At 45.4% G+C, this 15,609-nt stretch overlaps 3 protein-coding genes across 3 annotated transcripts; 1 reads left to right on the top strand and 2 right to left on the bottom strand.

Moving 5' to 3' along the window:
* Positions 1–6,103: 6,103 nt before the first annotated feature.
* M406DRAFT_342688 (uncharacterized protein) lies at positions 6,104–7,000 on the top strand (the record flags this gene model as incomplete). Its single annotated transcript, XM_040921796.1, has 3 exons — positions 6,104–6,121; positions 6,196–6,220; positions 6,300–7,000. The coding sequence occupies 3 exons, from the start codon at positions 6,104–6,106 to the stop codon at positions 6,998–7,000; spliced, it is 744 nt and encodes a 247-aa protein (XP_040773017.1).
* Positions 7,001–8,257: 1,257 nt separating this feature from the next.
* M406DRAFT_49615 (uncharacterized protein) lies at positions 8,258–10,069 on the bottom strand (the record flags this gene model as incomplete). The annotated part of the gene is made up of 3 exons (XM_040924394.1): positions 8,258–8,443; positions 8,474–9,066; positions 9,130–10,069. The coding sequence occupies 3 exons, from the start codon at positions 10,067–10,069 to the stop codon at positions 8,258–8,260; spliced, it is 1,719 nt and encodes a 572-aa protein (XP_040773016.1).
* Positions 10,070–10,952: 883 nt separating this feature from the next.
* Positions 10,953–12,564, bottom strand: M406DRAFT_74953 (uncharacterized protein; the record flags this gene model as incomplete). The annotated part of the gene is made up of 4 exons (XM_040925784.1): positions 10,953–11,242; positions 11,563–11,581; positions 11,617–12,451; positions 12,500–12,564. Coding segments are annotated over 4 exons (1,209 nt in total), but the record flags the coding sequence as incomplete, so codon positions are not given.
* Positions 12,565–15,609: the final 3,045 nt, after the last annotated feature.

Below are 15,609 nucleotides of genomic sequence, written 5' to 3'. Positions count from 1 at the left end.
TTCTCCTCCAGTTATTATTAGAATAACTTCATCTTTTAACTGTATATTCATCAAGTTCTAACTAAGCTATACAGCGAAAAAGAAGTGGCTGTGGCTATTGCTGATGTCGAAAAAGGCTTGTCAATCAAAAAAGCCTTCTCCGCCTGAGGTATTCCCAAGACTACTCTTCTTCGCCGCCTAGCTGGATTACAACTACATAAAACAGCCTACGAAGCAAGCTAGAGACTTTCTAATCATCAAGAAGCTCAACTAGCCCAATGGGTTCTTGCTCAAGCTGCTCTAGGGCTGCTGCCAACCTATCTACAACTACGGATCTTTGCCTAGAGAGTTCTTGGGATCAAGGGAGATACTCAGCTTATCGGAAAGCGATAGGCTGAGGCTTTTTTATAGCGGAATCCAGAGATTAAGATCCAGAGAGCTCGACGAATAGCTGTAGAGCGAACAAATGGTGCAATAATAGAGGTAATAAGGTTCTGGTTCCATCTCTTCAATCTTCCTGATATTCAGGCTATCAAGCTAGCAAATAGATGGAATATGGATGAGGCTGGGATAATAGAGGGCTAGGGAGAGAACAGCATAGTTCTTAGGAGCTCTTCTTTACGTTTGATCAAGAGAAAAGATTCTGGATCGCGAATCTGGACTTCCTTCCTCGAATGTATCTCAGCTTCTAGCACTCACCTTCTTCCTCTGGTTATTTTCAAAGGAAAATCTGTATAATAACAGTAATTTCCTCTCGAACTAGCTCTATTCAAGAGCTAGCAGTTTACTGCAACAATAAATGGATGGACTGATAATGAAACAGGGCTTGAATGGCTGAAGAAGATCTTTATTCCAAGCAGCTAGCCAGAGGATCCCTCAGAAGCTAGACTATTAATCCTGGATAGCTACAGCAGCTATACAACTACTGAATTCATATAGGAATGTTTTCAGAACAATATTCTATTACTTTATTTGCTTTCTTATACTTTATACGTTCTTCAACCTCTTGATCTAGGTATCTTTTCGTTTCTTAAGAAAGCTTATCGAAGAAGAGTTAACTATTTGAGCTAATGGAGCGATTCAACAATCAAAGGAAAGCATTTATTTCTTGAGATCTATTGCCTAGCTTGCAAGGAGAGTTTTTCTGCTCAGAATATCAGATCTGGATGGAAAGCAACTAGCTTATAGCCTATCAGCCTTATCAAATCACTCTTAAGCCCTCTTCTTCTCGAGAACAGTTAACAATGCTTGCAAATCTATGCAAATACAAGCTCAGAATAACTGAAAGCATCTCAGCTTACTCTGAAACCATTGCTATCTCAATCGGATATATATTCAACACCTAGAAAAGCTCGAGATCTATACTAGCAGTTACAACAGAACCATAGCTAACTTTTTATAGTTTCAGGCTAATGCCTACTGTTCAGAAAGATTCAGAAAGCGTGGGATGAGAGAGATCTAGCCTTAGCTAAAGCTCTTAGCAAAAATCAGGCATTTAAAGCACAGATCGAGGCTTCTAGGCCTTCAAAAAGAAAGAAGATTGATACAAGTCCAAATTCGAAGTTTGCAGGCATCAGAGCTGTTAAGAGGGCTCAAAAAGCAGCTAGACCTGAAGAGGAAAGCGAGGTTGAAGAGAGCGATATCGAATTAGTTACGGATGAAGAGGAATGCATCGTAGTGGGCTCATAGAACTGAAAAAAGAATAAATTCAATATATTATATATATGTGGTGTGGCTGACCAGGGGGGTCCGGAACCGGGGGTCCCGGAAGTGGGTGCGTTAACTTATATAAGTTGTGACTTGTATAATGAATTGACAGAACCCTTGAAGTTAATCAAATCGAATAACTTGCATAACATTGTAAACAAACTAATCTAGAGCGAAATGAAGATGAGTGGTTCGTCTCTCACAATAGGATAAATGAATGGTGTGACTAATTCCTGCCAACTTAACCGATTTTCGCTTGCTATGGGGACGAGATTTGGAACTACGACATTTCGCAAAATCTTATGTAGAGTAGTATATGCAAAAAGGAGTAGTGGGCCATTTCAGGTGAATGCATACTATTTATGGGCCCAAATATCCAGCTCGGCCCATGACGAAAAAGTGGCCGGACAACCAGATATTATACAATTGCATGTGTCGTGTAGTTATCATGAACAGATGGCTCCTCGCCTCTTGCCATCAGCCACCCATTCGTCGTCTCTAACATCCCCGGCAACCCTGCACAAAACCACCGCTTTTTAGCGGAATCCTTTCCGACATCCCCCAACCCGTGATCTGAGCAGAGATAGGGACAGGCCAGACGGCTTGGTGTCGCTATCTTTGTATTTATAGTCTCTCCCCCCCCCCCCCCCCCCAAAAAAGGAAGAAAAAAAGGTGGCGGCTCATGTGTACGAGTAAATTATTTATATATAAACATCCTCAGCCTAGCTCAGCGCACACAAAACCTCTAAAAAATATAAAAAGAAAGTGTTGAATGTGCAGCCTCGTTTACTACTTCGCCCGGCATTCAACATAACAAATTAAAAGTGATGACTAGAGTAGCGACCACGCAATTATGCCGCGTCGCTCGACCTCACCGTCGGGGAAGCCCTGTCACAGCCCGTCGATGCGGTCGGCGCACAATTCATCTTCGTGGAAGGTGTTGCCGGCCCATCCCTCATCCCTCATCCCACGGAAACAGATCGATCCAGTTGCTATGCGGCACCATGTGTGAAGAGTGATGGGCAAGATTGTTGAAGGGAGTATTTCGGCTGGGTAAGATAGAGATGACGCGGATAACTTTCTTATCACACCTGAGCGGCGTAACGAGAACGGTGAGAGTAAGTACGGTTGACCTCTAGAGCGCGGAGAGCGTTGGTTTGGAGGAGGAATGAGTTTATCTGGACAGAGAAGGAGGACAGAATTAAGCTGCTCCTTTCAAAGTTCATCTAGCAGCAAAAGATTTCTCGCATTGTATAGCTGCTTGATACAGTGTGCTAGAATGATGGATACGGATTGCTGCTCAATGTTCCAGCAATTTACTAGAGCTTCTAACTTGATTGGAGTCACTTTTAGAGTACTTATGCTATCTGTGCTCAGAATAAAATCCAGGATGCAAATATCTCGAATAGATGTTAATCTAATCAGAACAATAGCAAGATCGTACTAACATGCTAATCTTGATGCATCTTTTGGTAATATCAAAAATAACTGTCTTTTTTGAGTATTATATCTTCGCACATTGAAATAAGTTTTCATTTCGAACATGAATTTCCATCCCGACACTGTCTTTAAAGTCAAAAGCAACGTATTCGTACTCACAGGTAGGAACTTCGGGATATGAGTCTCCTCTCTTCCTTCTGGCCACGAAGCCCGAGTCGCGGATCTCGTTAGCCTACAGAGGCTAATGTAAATCAGCCCACCTAGCAGAACACGGCGTCCAAGTTCATGTATGCTCCTAGTTATTAGACAATGAAACAGCAGCGATCGTTAATATAAAATAATGCAACCCTTGGCCAACATCGACCTTCTTCAAATAGACCTCATGGATCTCACCAATGTCGTCGCGGCTGCAAAGCACATCCCCAGCCGCGAAACAGACCTACGTAGCCTGGTAGACAATGAAAGTATTATGACTTTGCATTTTGAATATCCTAAGACACGTACCTAAATAGGGGTCCAGTCAGCTGCTTCCCTTTGTTTGCTGACAGAAAGCTTCACTGGTTTCTTAAGCTGCCTCATGGAATTCTCTTTCTTCCAAACGAACTTCTTGAGAACGTCTTGACATATTCTAATTATTCTTTCTGGAGAGTTTCTTCAGACTACAGTTCTTGATAGGTTCAATAACATCAGCTGGCTTATAATATTTGTAGATTTTCATAATAGTCTCATGAAGGTTCTGTGAGAAGACCAAGACGTTTAGATAGAAATTCGTTGAGAAAAGTAAAAGCTATAGAGATGGTTGAAAAGGCGGTATGGCCAGCAGATGTAGCCGGAATTTCTGATTAGCCAGAACTTACCCCTAGTGACTCATCTTTCAGGTAGATCCAGCCACGTCCTGCATTGTAGCGATTTGAAGCTAATAAAAACCGCTTTCTAGTGTAGCATTCTGAAAAGTGAAAAAGTTGTGGTTCCTGTTCTAGGATTTAGTAACTATGACTTACTTACATAGTAAGCAGCTTGTTATCTCAGGAACAAGTCCCGATGATATATTCAATTGGGTGTTAGTGATGTTGTCATTTAAGTTGCTAATTGGGAAATGCAGAAGCAAATCAAATCTAGCTGTTTTATGAGTGAGTAAAGCCTATAACTATAAAAGGTATAAATCTCAAATCATCAACGATTTCTAATTCCCTATTCATTATTTCAATCTAGAATTAAAAAATTCAACTCTACTATCAACAATGGTGGAATAGGCGAATCCAGATGTGAAGCTCGTCTTCCGCGCTATGACTCTAGGCAAGACAGGTACTTCAGATCCTCCAGAGTGCTGTGGTTCAAAGCTATACCAAAGTAATCAATTGGCTTGCATGTCCAGCATTAACAATGCTGAAGAGATCCTAAAGAATGTTTTATCAGTTTGACTTTAATGAGATAGGTCCTGCGCGCAGTTACAGCAATAGTGTTTCTGAGGCATATCTTGCAGAGCTCAAATGGCAGGAGCGGGCTCTTATACTGGCCACCAAGCTAAGCATCAGCAGCAACTCCTAGCCCGAGTGCAGACTCTCATCGACCGGTATACCTATGTCGCGGTATTGAAGAGTCCCTAGGTGCTTGAAAATTAACAAAGTTGATCTGGTGAGTAAGCTATTATCTTCTAGTGGAGGCCCCTTTCAAAGAATGTCATCTGTCATAAGCAAGCTCGAAGCTCTTCAGTCCACACTGTCGACCAAGTTGTAACTAACCACATTATTCATAGTGGTACCTTCATTTCCCTGATCACAAGCCTCTTTATGAGGAGACCTTGCGCGAAGTCAACAATATGTACAACGAAGGTCTATTCCGTCGTTTGGACATCAGCAACTTTCCCGCTTGGCAGGTGGCTCAAGTCTGCGAGAATTACATTCACAATGGCTGAAAAACCCGACGTCCATCAAGATTTATACATGGCGCTGCGAATTACTGTGGGGCAGGAATTGTTTCCATGCTTGAGGAAGTATGGCACCGCTTGTTACCGGTACAATCCAGCTAGCTGGCGATATCTTAACAGACAAGTACTAACGTGACACAAGTCCGTGGCCGCGATTAGTCGCTTTGACCTAGCCAAAGGAACTGTGTACTACTGTGATTTGTACTACTGTGATTGGTACTGAGATGGCGCCTACTTTGATGCATTCCACATTATCAGATCGATTGCAGCTAAGCTGGGATCAACACAGCAGAAGCGGCGCTAAGATGGGCCAGATACCATAGTATACTACACGGCGAATTCGGCGATATTGTTATTGTGGCCGCAACTAGTGTGTAGCAAATGCAAACAACCTCACTGGCTTGTACAACGATCCATTGCCAAACGAGACGGAGGAGGCTTTTGGTAGTGGATGGGTGCCGCTAGAGGAGCGGTTGTAAAGCCGGACTTCAGACCTATGCCAGAATGATTTAGGAAACGCAGGATGGTAGTATGCCATTCAATATAACCATTTCTGATTTGCATACATTTCTACGTTTATATGTATTTATTTTCCGCCTCTTTTTTTTTAATTTTTATCATACGAATGTTATTGAATTTCAGGCGAGACTGTCTACAGAATAGCATCTGCAGAAAACATAGTTTCAGTTTCGAGTGTGGGGTACTAAGCAATGTTTAAAAAACTGACATCTCAAGAACACAGCGGTATTTGGAAGTTTTCCGATTGTGTAATATTTCTCCATATCATACTATGTGAGATTGTTGCATTTAAAAAATATATCTGAGAAGTAGGCACGTGACGCTTGAGAATCCCACCTGGATAACTATCTCCACTAATTACAGTGGAACCTCGAGTCAGAATATCTCAAGAGATCGCAAAATTCTCGAATCATGCCTTCAGTCACCTATCGTTACTACTCATTCTGTCCACTGTCTTCATACAAAGCATACCGTGCACAATATCAGCTTTCAAAAACGATACCAGCGATACCTAATTCATTATGCCAGAAGATGAACAATCAAGCTCACGTGAGCTAGCCAAGCAAGAGGAAGCATCAAGCCGGAAAGGAACTGCCGCTGGTGGGCTTAGCGCAAAGAAACAGGAGCTGAAGATTCTTATGCTGCACGGTAATGGCATAATATTATAGCTCATTGAGAGCTCTCTTCTTGTTCTATCGCCGCCGACCTAGCACTAACCTGGCTATAGGCTACGCGCAGTCCGGCCCTCTGTTCCGTGCTAAGACAGGCGCCCTATCCAAGTTAATAGCCAAAGGTCTACCAGGCATCAACGCAACACGCGTCTACCCGACAGGTCCGCACCGGCTACAGCCCTCAGACATCCCAGGTTTCCAGCCGCATGCCGACGCAGGTGAACATTTGGCCGAGCAGCTTGATGCATATGGCTGGTTTCTCCATGACGAGGAGTTGGGAGCTTATCGTGGGTTCGAGGAGGGTATGCTCTCTATTGCCGATGCGATTGAAGAAGCTGGCGGCGTCGATGGTGTGATAGGTTTCAGTCAAGGCGCCGCGGTGGGCGCTCTGGTTGCCTCGGCATTGGAGCGCAGCCGTGATGTGCGCGAGGGTGAAGGACATAAGATGTGGGTGGAGCGTTTGCGAAAAGCGAATAGTGAGCAACCCTTGAGGTTCTGCGTCTTGTACTCGGGGTTCGTTGCACGGCCGGGGGCTCAACTAGAATGGTTATATGAGGGCGGTATCATGACACGGACATGCCACTTTTTCGGCAGCATGGATATGGTAGTTGCCGAGTCACGGTGTAAGGACTTGGTGGAGAAGTGTGTGGAGCCTGAGGTCATCGTGCACCCCGGTGGCCATCACGTTCCGGTAAGAAAAGAGTGGGTGGCTCCGTTACTCGATTTTTTGAAGAGAGTGCTGGAGAGCGCTGGATAGCTACATAGATTCGATAATCCTAGAGACCAAACAGCTTGCTCAGCCTAGCTATTAATGCAGACTTACATTATTGAACATTTAGTAAGTAATGTACACCGGGTTATCTAATTTTTCAAACACAGAAACATCGAGTTTTGTTACATATGAGAAGCTTTTATGGTCGAGCTATAGAGTTATCAGTAAGGAAAAATTGAAGATGGAAGAGGTGAGCCGCATTGCGGGCGAACTATGGCGCTCAACATACTAAGAGACGGATATTGATGAAACTCCCCAGCTACTTCTACTAGACGTGTAGCCTGAAGTGTGCTTCTCGAAAGTCGAAAGATCCTTTAACATCTGCTTTGGGAACCAGAGCTGTGAAATAGTTAACATTCTCCTGCTCATAGCAGGATTGCTTATAACAGACCCCTGGGCTTAGCCCTGGGTCATTGTATCACCAGGTTTGATTATCCATTTCGTATCTCAACGATATATCGCTTGGGGAAAAGGCGTTTGCATTAGGCTCAATCATTTCAAAAGACTTGGAGGCTCAGTTAACAGCTCTATGAGCACTTTATACATCTCTGACCGCTTGATATAAAGAGTAAAGATAGCTCAATCCATAAGCTGCGGTGGTTCAATCCCCGTGATCAGAAGTCAAATCAAGAAATCTATAGCCCAGACTATGTATCACGCTATAGAAGTCCTGATCAAGTAGCCTTGGACATAATCACCGCAACCACCGCACTAAACAATGTTTGAGTTGAGAAGCTCATAGTTGACTCAAAATTCATGGATAGAGAAGGTTTAACTATGTTGACGTAAGAAGTGTTCAGTTGAGATCTGTGCCAATAGACCAGAACTACTATGCAGAGTTCAGACTGGTGTCCAGTGCAAACAATTTGCTATCAATTTTACGAATTGGGGCTTGATGATATAAAGAATTCGTATGCTAGATATCTGGCTATCTTATATCTCAGGCTGGAAAAATTATTTGGCCCTCACCAACAAGATCACGAACGACATAAGACAGATAGGCAAGGTTGGAAGTAGAGTCAAATAGTCATAGTCTCTATAATACACTGAGGGGAGAAGCGCTCGTCCTCTCGCAATACGTAATCAAACACGAACCAATAGCGATAGTAAGTGCTACCATGTCATCCTCTAATTCCACTCCTTATCTTTCGACGTGAAATGAAGGAAACCAGAAATGCAGCCACCTTCCACTTCCACCCTTCTAGAACAGCACCCCGCAGACTTCTTACCCGTTTTCTGGTCTCATCTCACCCCTTTTGGCTCCACAACCACGAAGTCCTGGACAACCGCTGTCCCATTAGCCAATGCTGCCAGCTGTTCTTTTGTACAGCTATCCGATGCGCCCCACACATCACTCTCCGGCAGAGTCTCTCTGATGCTCAAACTTGATGCCGGTCCCTTACTCTTGTATGCACCAATGTATCCATCCTGTCCACGGCTAGAATGCAGTATAGGAACGTCAACTTCTCCCGTCGCGACGTTCTTGTGCAGCATCGCCCGGTCAAAGATCTTCGATACCGTTTCAGGCTGCCAGAACGAGACCGAGTGACCAGCCTGGAAGATGTGCGAGAAGCTCAGACCGTTCGTTTGCCGCACCACACCACCAATAAAGGAAGCGTTGACGGAAATATTGGTATATCCCGCACCCACGAAGTTCTCCTTTCCCGCCCAGTCTAATTGGAGTGACACATTCTCGACGCCCACCCAATTGCACATAAAATCCCTGTCCCCATATATGAGCGCGACATTGACGCCGTTCTGCAGGAGATCATTCAGATCTCCTATATTACGGCGCACAGGATCGCCGGTGATGGACTGGAAGTTCAACCGCACAGCGGCAGAGTTGTACGTCCAATTCAGCGGTGCGCCGAGGGCGGTTTGAACCCAGTCCTGGTTGAAGAAACCGGGAACCGAGAGGGGCGGGATAGCGACGGGCAGTAAAGCGGAAATATCATATGCGCTCCGCTTGGAAATCACGTAGGCGCCCAGGACGTTATTGAAGCAGTATGCATAGGCATTGGCGCAGACAGTATTGACAGTTTCGTTGATGCCTAGGTAAAGATAGTCAATAGGAGAAAGCTCTTTTGCCTTATAGTGTGAAGTGGGTGGTATACCGAGTTCATACGGATCGCTTTCAGCACCAAGCTTACGGCATTGGAGAATCTGATCAGCACACCCACCGGACTTTGTGTAGTTGTTTATAGCCTCTGCTGCAATAGCGGGGGGTATGGTCTCGATGTTATAGGTGTTGTTGACAGCATAGATGGGGTAAAACGGTGCCTGGATCAATGCGTCAACACACCCATTCGTAAGACCAATAGTATCGACGTCAATTGTGCGGCGTTGAATAGTCCCATCCTTTATCTTCTGATTCTGGCTGAGAAAGTGGGCTGCATATCTGGGAACATAGAAGCCGCCGTAGGAGTTCCCCCAGAAACTGATGCTGGTGGACTTGTTGCGAGTGTAATCTGGAAATTCGGACAGCCAGGTTTGAACGAATATCCAAAGTGTACGAGCGCCGATTGCAGTGGTGTTGGCTGTAAAATTAATGTTCTGACTTGGGAACGTTCCAGCCAAGAGGGTCGAATTCGGCTCCGTGGTATCCATGGGCGTAGTTTGATTCGTGAGAAGGTCCCATGTCCCATTGACAAGTGTATCGTACGAATAGCCGGCTTGCACGGGCTGGTCGATATACAACATGTTGGCGAAATTGTTAAAGGACCAAGGATTGACATAGGTGGTATTGGAATCGTCACCGACGTAGCAAGGCCCATTCTCCATAACGGTAGCAGCAGTGGAGGCCTCTCCAGGACCACCAGCGAGATATACAGCTAGGGGTGCCGTTCGAGGGTTGGTACGTGCTTCGAAGAACCAGAAGAATGTGCTGATGTTGTACAGTCCCACACCTTGGACACCTTGCAGCGCACTAGGGGCGAAATGAATATAACCGCTGTAGGACTTGACTCCTGGAGTTGTCTCACAGATGTCGGTCTGTTTGTAGGAGATGTATGTGCCTGGGATGTCGTTAGATCGGATGATTTTGGTGACGCTCATGCCGGAGATACCAGCGGTTGTGAAAGCCAAAAGCACAAATGTGCTCAAGAGATATGCGAACATGACTCCAGCAGAGAATTTAGATCCTTCAGAGTCACGTTGAGGCTCAACCAAATGAGAATGTGGACAATTGGTTAAGTTCTAGCGGAAAGGGCTGATGAGCAAAAGAAGAGCATAATCAGAAATAGATGCTCATCTCACTTCTTATACTGATTCTACAGCCTAGAGACCAACCTATATTACGATAAGCTGCATAGAGTTGAAGTTTGTGGAAGTGGATAGCTTTGAGCGAGCAAGCGAATGAGCTGTTAACATCTCCTAGTACTAATTACATAGAGTATTCAGGGGTTATTGGGACTGTGTTGCAGCAACCGTTAAAATGTTCGAAGGATCTCGCCTGCGGCTGCCAATAGCGAGCCGACCAATGAACGAGCAGCATCACCAGCAACGCTTCCCGTCAACGTTATCCTTGACCATTTGCTCTCTTACACGGCGACATGAACGCATTAGGATGACTTTGTTTTCAGACCTCATTGTGGATCTGACAGCGCCTGAGGTGGGGTTGGGTTCAATCTAATACTTGTAAATGTCATCACGGCATGACTTATTTTGCCTGGCTCCGACAGCTGCTCACGTTTACTACGTTCACATGTGAGCTCTCAAGACTTGCAAACAGCTTTTCCACCGCGGTCTCTTTAGATTCCATGTAAGTATTGTAATTTTCAATGTTAGAAAATTTTACTTCATACGTTTACTAGCGCCGTGTAAGTAGAAGACGCCGATATTCTAACTTGATTTGCGACGTTTGTCTTCCAGATATGCTAGAATACTTGTACCAAATCACTGCGCCACGGAAGTATTTCTCTGCCTTTTAGAAACATACCGTCTCCCTAACTCTATACCAACTTCCGTCTAGTATTTTCACAAGTTGCATGTCCACCTGTCTCTCGACCATTCTCACCCCCGTGATGATAGAGTGGCATCTTGCTTCCTGAGGAATGTCCGCTGCGCACGTAATTACCGCATCAGGACCCAGGAAACCTTCTTCAACCTCCATTACTCGCTGCGCCACAGCGGCCGCGCCATAGCTTTCCCAACACCCTTCCACCCGATGCGTAGCTCTCATCAGCGCGATAGCTCGCCGTCGGACAGCTGGATCGCGACAGCGTATTGCTGTAAAAAAGAGAGGCATCAACAGACCCTGCTCCAAATGGTAATCTGCGTTGCACGGCGCTTCGCGTGCAGGATTGATAATCAGCTCGCAAAGTTGGATAGATCTTCTGAAGTCGCTGATGAAGCGGTCCCAGCAATTTTCTCGCGCCAAAAGTCCAGTGCCGGACATGATGCAAGCAATGCACTCATAAAGCTTTAGCATCAGCAGAATGATATTTCTAGTTTGTCCGTCGTCGAAGGTGAGCGATGCTCCGGTTGTGTTAAGTAAGTCTCTGAAGAGGGTTTGCCAGCGCGCCAGGCGGGCGGTACAGCAAGCGTACTCATAGTGGATGTAGGACCCTTTGAGCGAGGCAAGTTCCTGGTTAGAAACGAACCCCAGGCTGAAATAAGCGCAGGATTCTGATCAGGTGCTGGCGAGCGTCTGAGATGTTGGAAAATGCCTCTGGCAGCGGCACATTGATGTTATGCCTCGCAGCACCGTCTTGGTATGGATACGGTGCTGCAAAGTCTGAAAAGGCCATGGCCTGGAGGTCCAAACGCTCTAGAAGATGCGTGACCTCTCCATACGTTGCCTCCATCGTAGGAGCAGTATGCCTTGGCTGCGCGCTGCGTTCATCAGCCAGTCGCAAGCCACTCTGCAAATGCATCCGCGCACACTTGTAGTTTCCGGTCAGGTTATCGAAGACGGAGAGAACGAGGCATGTCGCAAGAGCCTTCGTTCCCTCGCTAGAGCTGATACTTGCTTGAGCACGCTGCAGAAGCTTCTGAGCGGCATTCACAGCATTTCCGTAGTGAACAAGGCCTTTAAGATGCCAAGCTTCAGCCTCGGTAGCGCGATCGCGAGACTCTGTACGTCGATGTAGAGCACTCAATGCCAAAACAGCATACTTCATGGACGGTTCGACGTAGCTCAGTTGGAGAACAGAAAGAGACCAGAAGTCAGCTCCGAGGAACGTATTTGTTTTGACGGCAGTACGCATACGGAAGTAATCAAACTGGCTGGCTTCGTTGGAGCTCAGAAAGCTGATTGGACTGACCGTGAGGGTCAACGAAGGAGTACCGGATCCTCTGGCGTTATTCTGCTCTCGCAGCGCAATGATAAGTTGGCCCCTAGATGTTGGGATGGGCGTGTAACCGTCACACTTGCGGCCGGTAGAGACGCAGCGGCGGCAGTGCGGTTTCTCCTCGCCACATTTAACACGACGGATTCTACGGATATGTGAGTTCAGCCCACTTTGATCACTAGAAAGTACTCACCTGCAAGTAATGCATCCGGTCTTCACCCGTTTGATCTGGCCGACCGACTTAGCGGTTGAAGCCATCATTGAATCACGCGTCTATTGAACCTCAAGGCCAGTTCAAACGCAGACTTCAGGTGGATGTCGTGCAGAGGACGGGGAATCGGATGCCTTGGCAAGCTCTCGCAAAGAACAAGGCTCGTGCAGGGGTTGGAAATCCTGCCATGCACGACCCCGGTCCTGAGTGTGGCAGTCTGAAGGTGAAATTACCTCCGGCATTAGTAAGAGGATATTTCGGAATGGTCAAACGCAGACCGGCAGTCTTACCTCAAGTCGAAGGACTACGGTAGTAGTTATTCTCCCTCTCTGGCCATCCCGGCGGAGTCATACCGCTACTCCCACCGTCTTCGGACAGTGGAAAATCCCAACCAGTTAGTTATCTAAAAAACTTCATACTTCGTATTAGTAGTACAGAATATGTTAGTGCTCGATTTAGGTGGTCTCGAAAAATTAATACGATATGCAGCTATACGACTCCGCAATCGGGAACGAGAAAAGATTTCAGGCCTCAGTAACTATAAATAGAGCGTCTCTTTCGCTTATCCGTGGAACTATAACTGAAATAATCATCTTCGACGATACCATTCGAAAGAGTATGATATAGATAAAAGACTTATCTTTTATACATTGGGCCAGAAGTTGAACCTCGCGAAAAATAAAAGAGCAAACCTGTCGCACTTCAACAAATATCTGTCAAAATTCTGACATCGTCCATCATCGATTGCTGTACAATTTCAGCTCTATGAGTGATATCGAGTTCTAACAGAAGCTTTATACATCTAAACATGGAGTATCATTATCTGCACTGGGAAATTATCATAAGTGATAATTGCTGGAGTGTCAAAGTAAAGTCAGCTTTAAAAATGCTCTCAAGTTGAATTTATGGTTCGAGAATACTTCAGAAACTATTATAACAACACATAAGTATAAACCATGCAATCATGAGCAGCTTCGCTTAAAATATACAAATTAAAGTTAAATAATGATATAATTATTATCATCACTCGAAGCTAGATTTGACTCTAGGGCTATGGCTACAGCATACTCGATGTTGTTGTGGTGGCCAGGGTGGTAGTCCGTAGGACATGGAGTACAGTGGGTCAAGGGTCCTCATACATATAAAGGATACCACCCACTTTTCAAATTCTTTAGCTATAGGCAACAATCAAGCATCCTTTTCTCTTCTTTTCAATTTTGAACCCTTTGGACAGGTCTAAGACAGGTTTTTCACCCTGTTCTTGTGCCCGTGTGGCCTTAGTTTGCTGTCCTCATCTGTACAGGCACGCTTGGGTTGCACGAGCCCTTGCCCATTGCTTCGGCGGCTGTTCGTTCCTTTTCTCGAGGGTGACGGCGCCCTAGTTCTGGTTCAATGTGTCCACCTGTAGACATACAATTTGCCACAAGGCCCCCATGTTAGTCCTACTCAGTATCGCCCTGCTTCGACACTAGCGTTTAGAGTATATTGAAAGTGAGATTTACCCTACACGTGCCTACCAAGCTACCTAAGATAGTTTCGCTAGCCAGGCATGTGTCAGGGATATATGGTATGTCTCTGGAATGCCTGATGAATAAAGTAAGGCTCACTTTGAGAACATAAGGTCAGGAGAATTTGGTGGATAACTCGGGAAGCTGATGTTTGAACGATAATACTTGGACGTGTTCATTTCCAGGGAGGCCTAGAGGAGGTGTGACAGTTGAGTTACTCACGCAATATCGGCGCTCGGCGATATCGGAGGAATCTCGCTATCCTACCTAGCTGAATCTCCTATATCGAACACCCAGCAGACTTCTCTAATTCTGTTCTATCTTTGGTCTTGTACCTCTCTTGCTTCTTTTTTCACACTTTTCTTTCCTGTGTTCGATCAGTCCCTTTCCTTAGGTTTGCCTGATTCTGAATCCAAAATGTTGCAACTCAACCATCGGACTCAAAGCCGGCTTATTCCAAAGTTCGATCTATTCAGTTTTACCGCTCAAAGTTCGACTCTTGATGTGCAAGGTGTCGAGGCTGTGAAGGCTCTCGTCGAAACTCTTCACAGTTTCGGCCTCGATAAGGTTGTCTGACATGGAATTGGCAAGCAAAACATCGACGAAACCATTACCTGGGTGAAGAAGCTCTCTGTACTCATCAACGTTCGCCCTGCTCGTCTTATAATTGATCTGCTTTCTTGTACCTCATAAGACCTGCGAGAGTCTCTATCAGCGTTGTTCTTCAGTATATGTGAGACATATATAGAGTGGATTTAGCTGAAAGCCCCGAGGCTATCGAAACCATTGTAGAGGCTCAGCATAGCCAAGAAAATACAGGTTGACGAGGACAGGGATGAATGAATTTCTTGGATACATTTACTAGGCTATCCCATCCCATCAGTAACAAGGTCCGTTGGTCGCCATAGCGGACTTGAAAAGACCACATACGTTCGGCTATATTCGGATTTCTCACGCATAAGCAGATCGCAGCTCTGCCCCAGCGCTCGCCTGTGAACAGTTCATTCAGCACTCAAGACTTAGCGAACATAATACTTAGCGGGCCTATACTCTCCTCTAGTGCCTATTTAGGTCCCCGGTTCAACTTGCAGCAGGCTCTAATATATGAGCGGCGTACCCCTGTAACCAGGGCCCACAGCAGAGTTTCCCTGGAGTCAGCGTCGGTTGAAGAGATGGATGTTAGGTCGTTGCTCGGTTAGTTATATTATTATGACGTCTTTACTCGATCATTTTGACGTTATGTTTTCGATTTATGAGTGAGAGCAGAAATGTTACAGCCCGTGGTCTAGGCGTAGCAGCTATATGTACGGTTGGAAGGAATATTCGAACAGAGAGTTCGAATATTGGCTGATCTTTTGATCTATGTAGTACAGTGGCACCTTCCACCACCGCTCATTACAAGGAAGCACATTCACTGCTAGGTCAACCTCTAAATTTGGTGAATTTTGAGATTGATAATACTACATGTTGTGTCGTTTCTACGCACTAGAATCTGTTACAAAAATGAAGCACATATCTATCTAGAAAAATCGCACTGAAAAAGAGAATGAAGGGAGAAAGGAAAAGCCAGAAGCCCTATATTGA

This window comes from Cryphonectria parasitica (assembly GCF_011745365.1).
Source record: "Cryphonectria parasitica EP155 unplaced genomic scaffold M406scaffold_8, whole genome shotgun sequence".
NCBI lineage: Eukaryota > Fungi > Ascomycota > Sordariomycetes > Diaporthales > Cryphonectriaceae > Cryphonectria > Cryphonectria parasitica.
The sequence above is the reverse complement of the archived record's forward strand: the minus strand, read 5'-3'. Positions and strand labels throughout refer to the sequence as shown.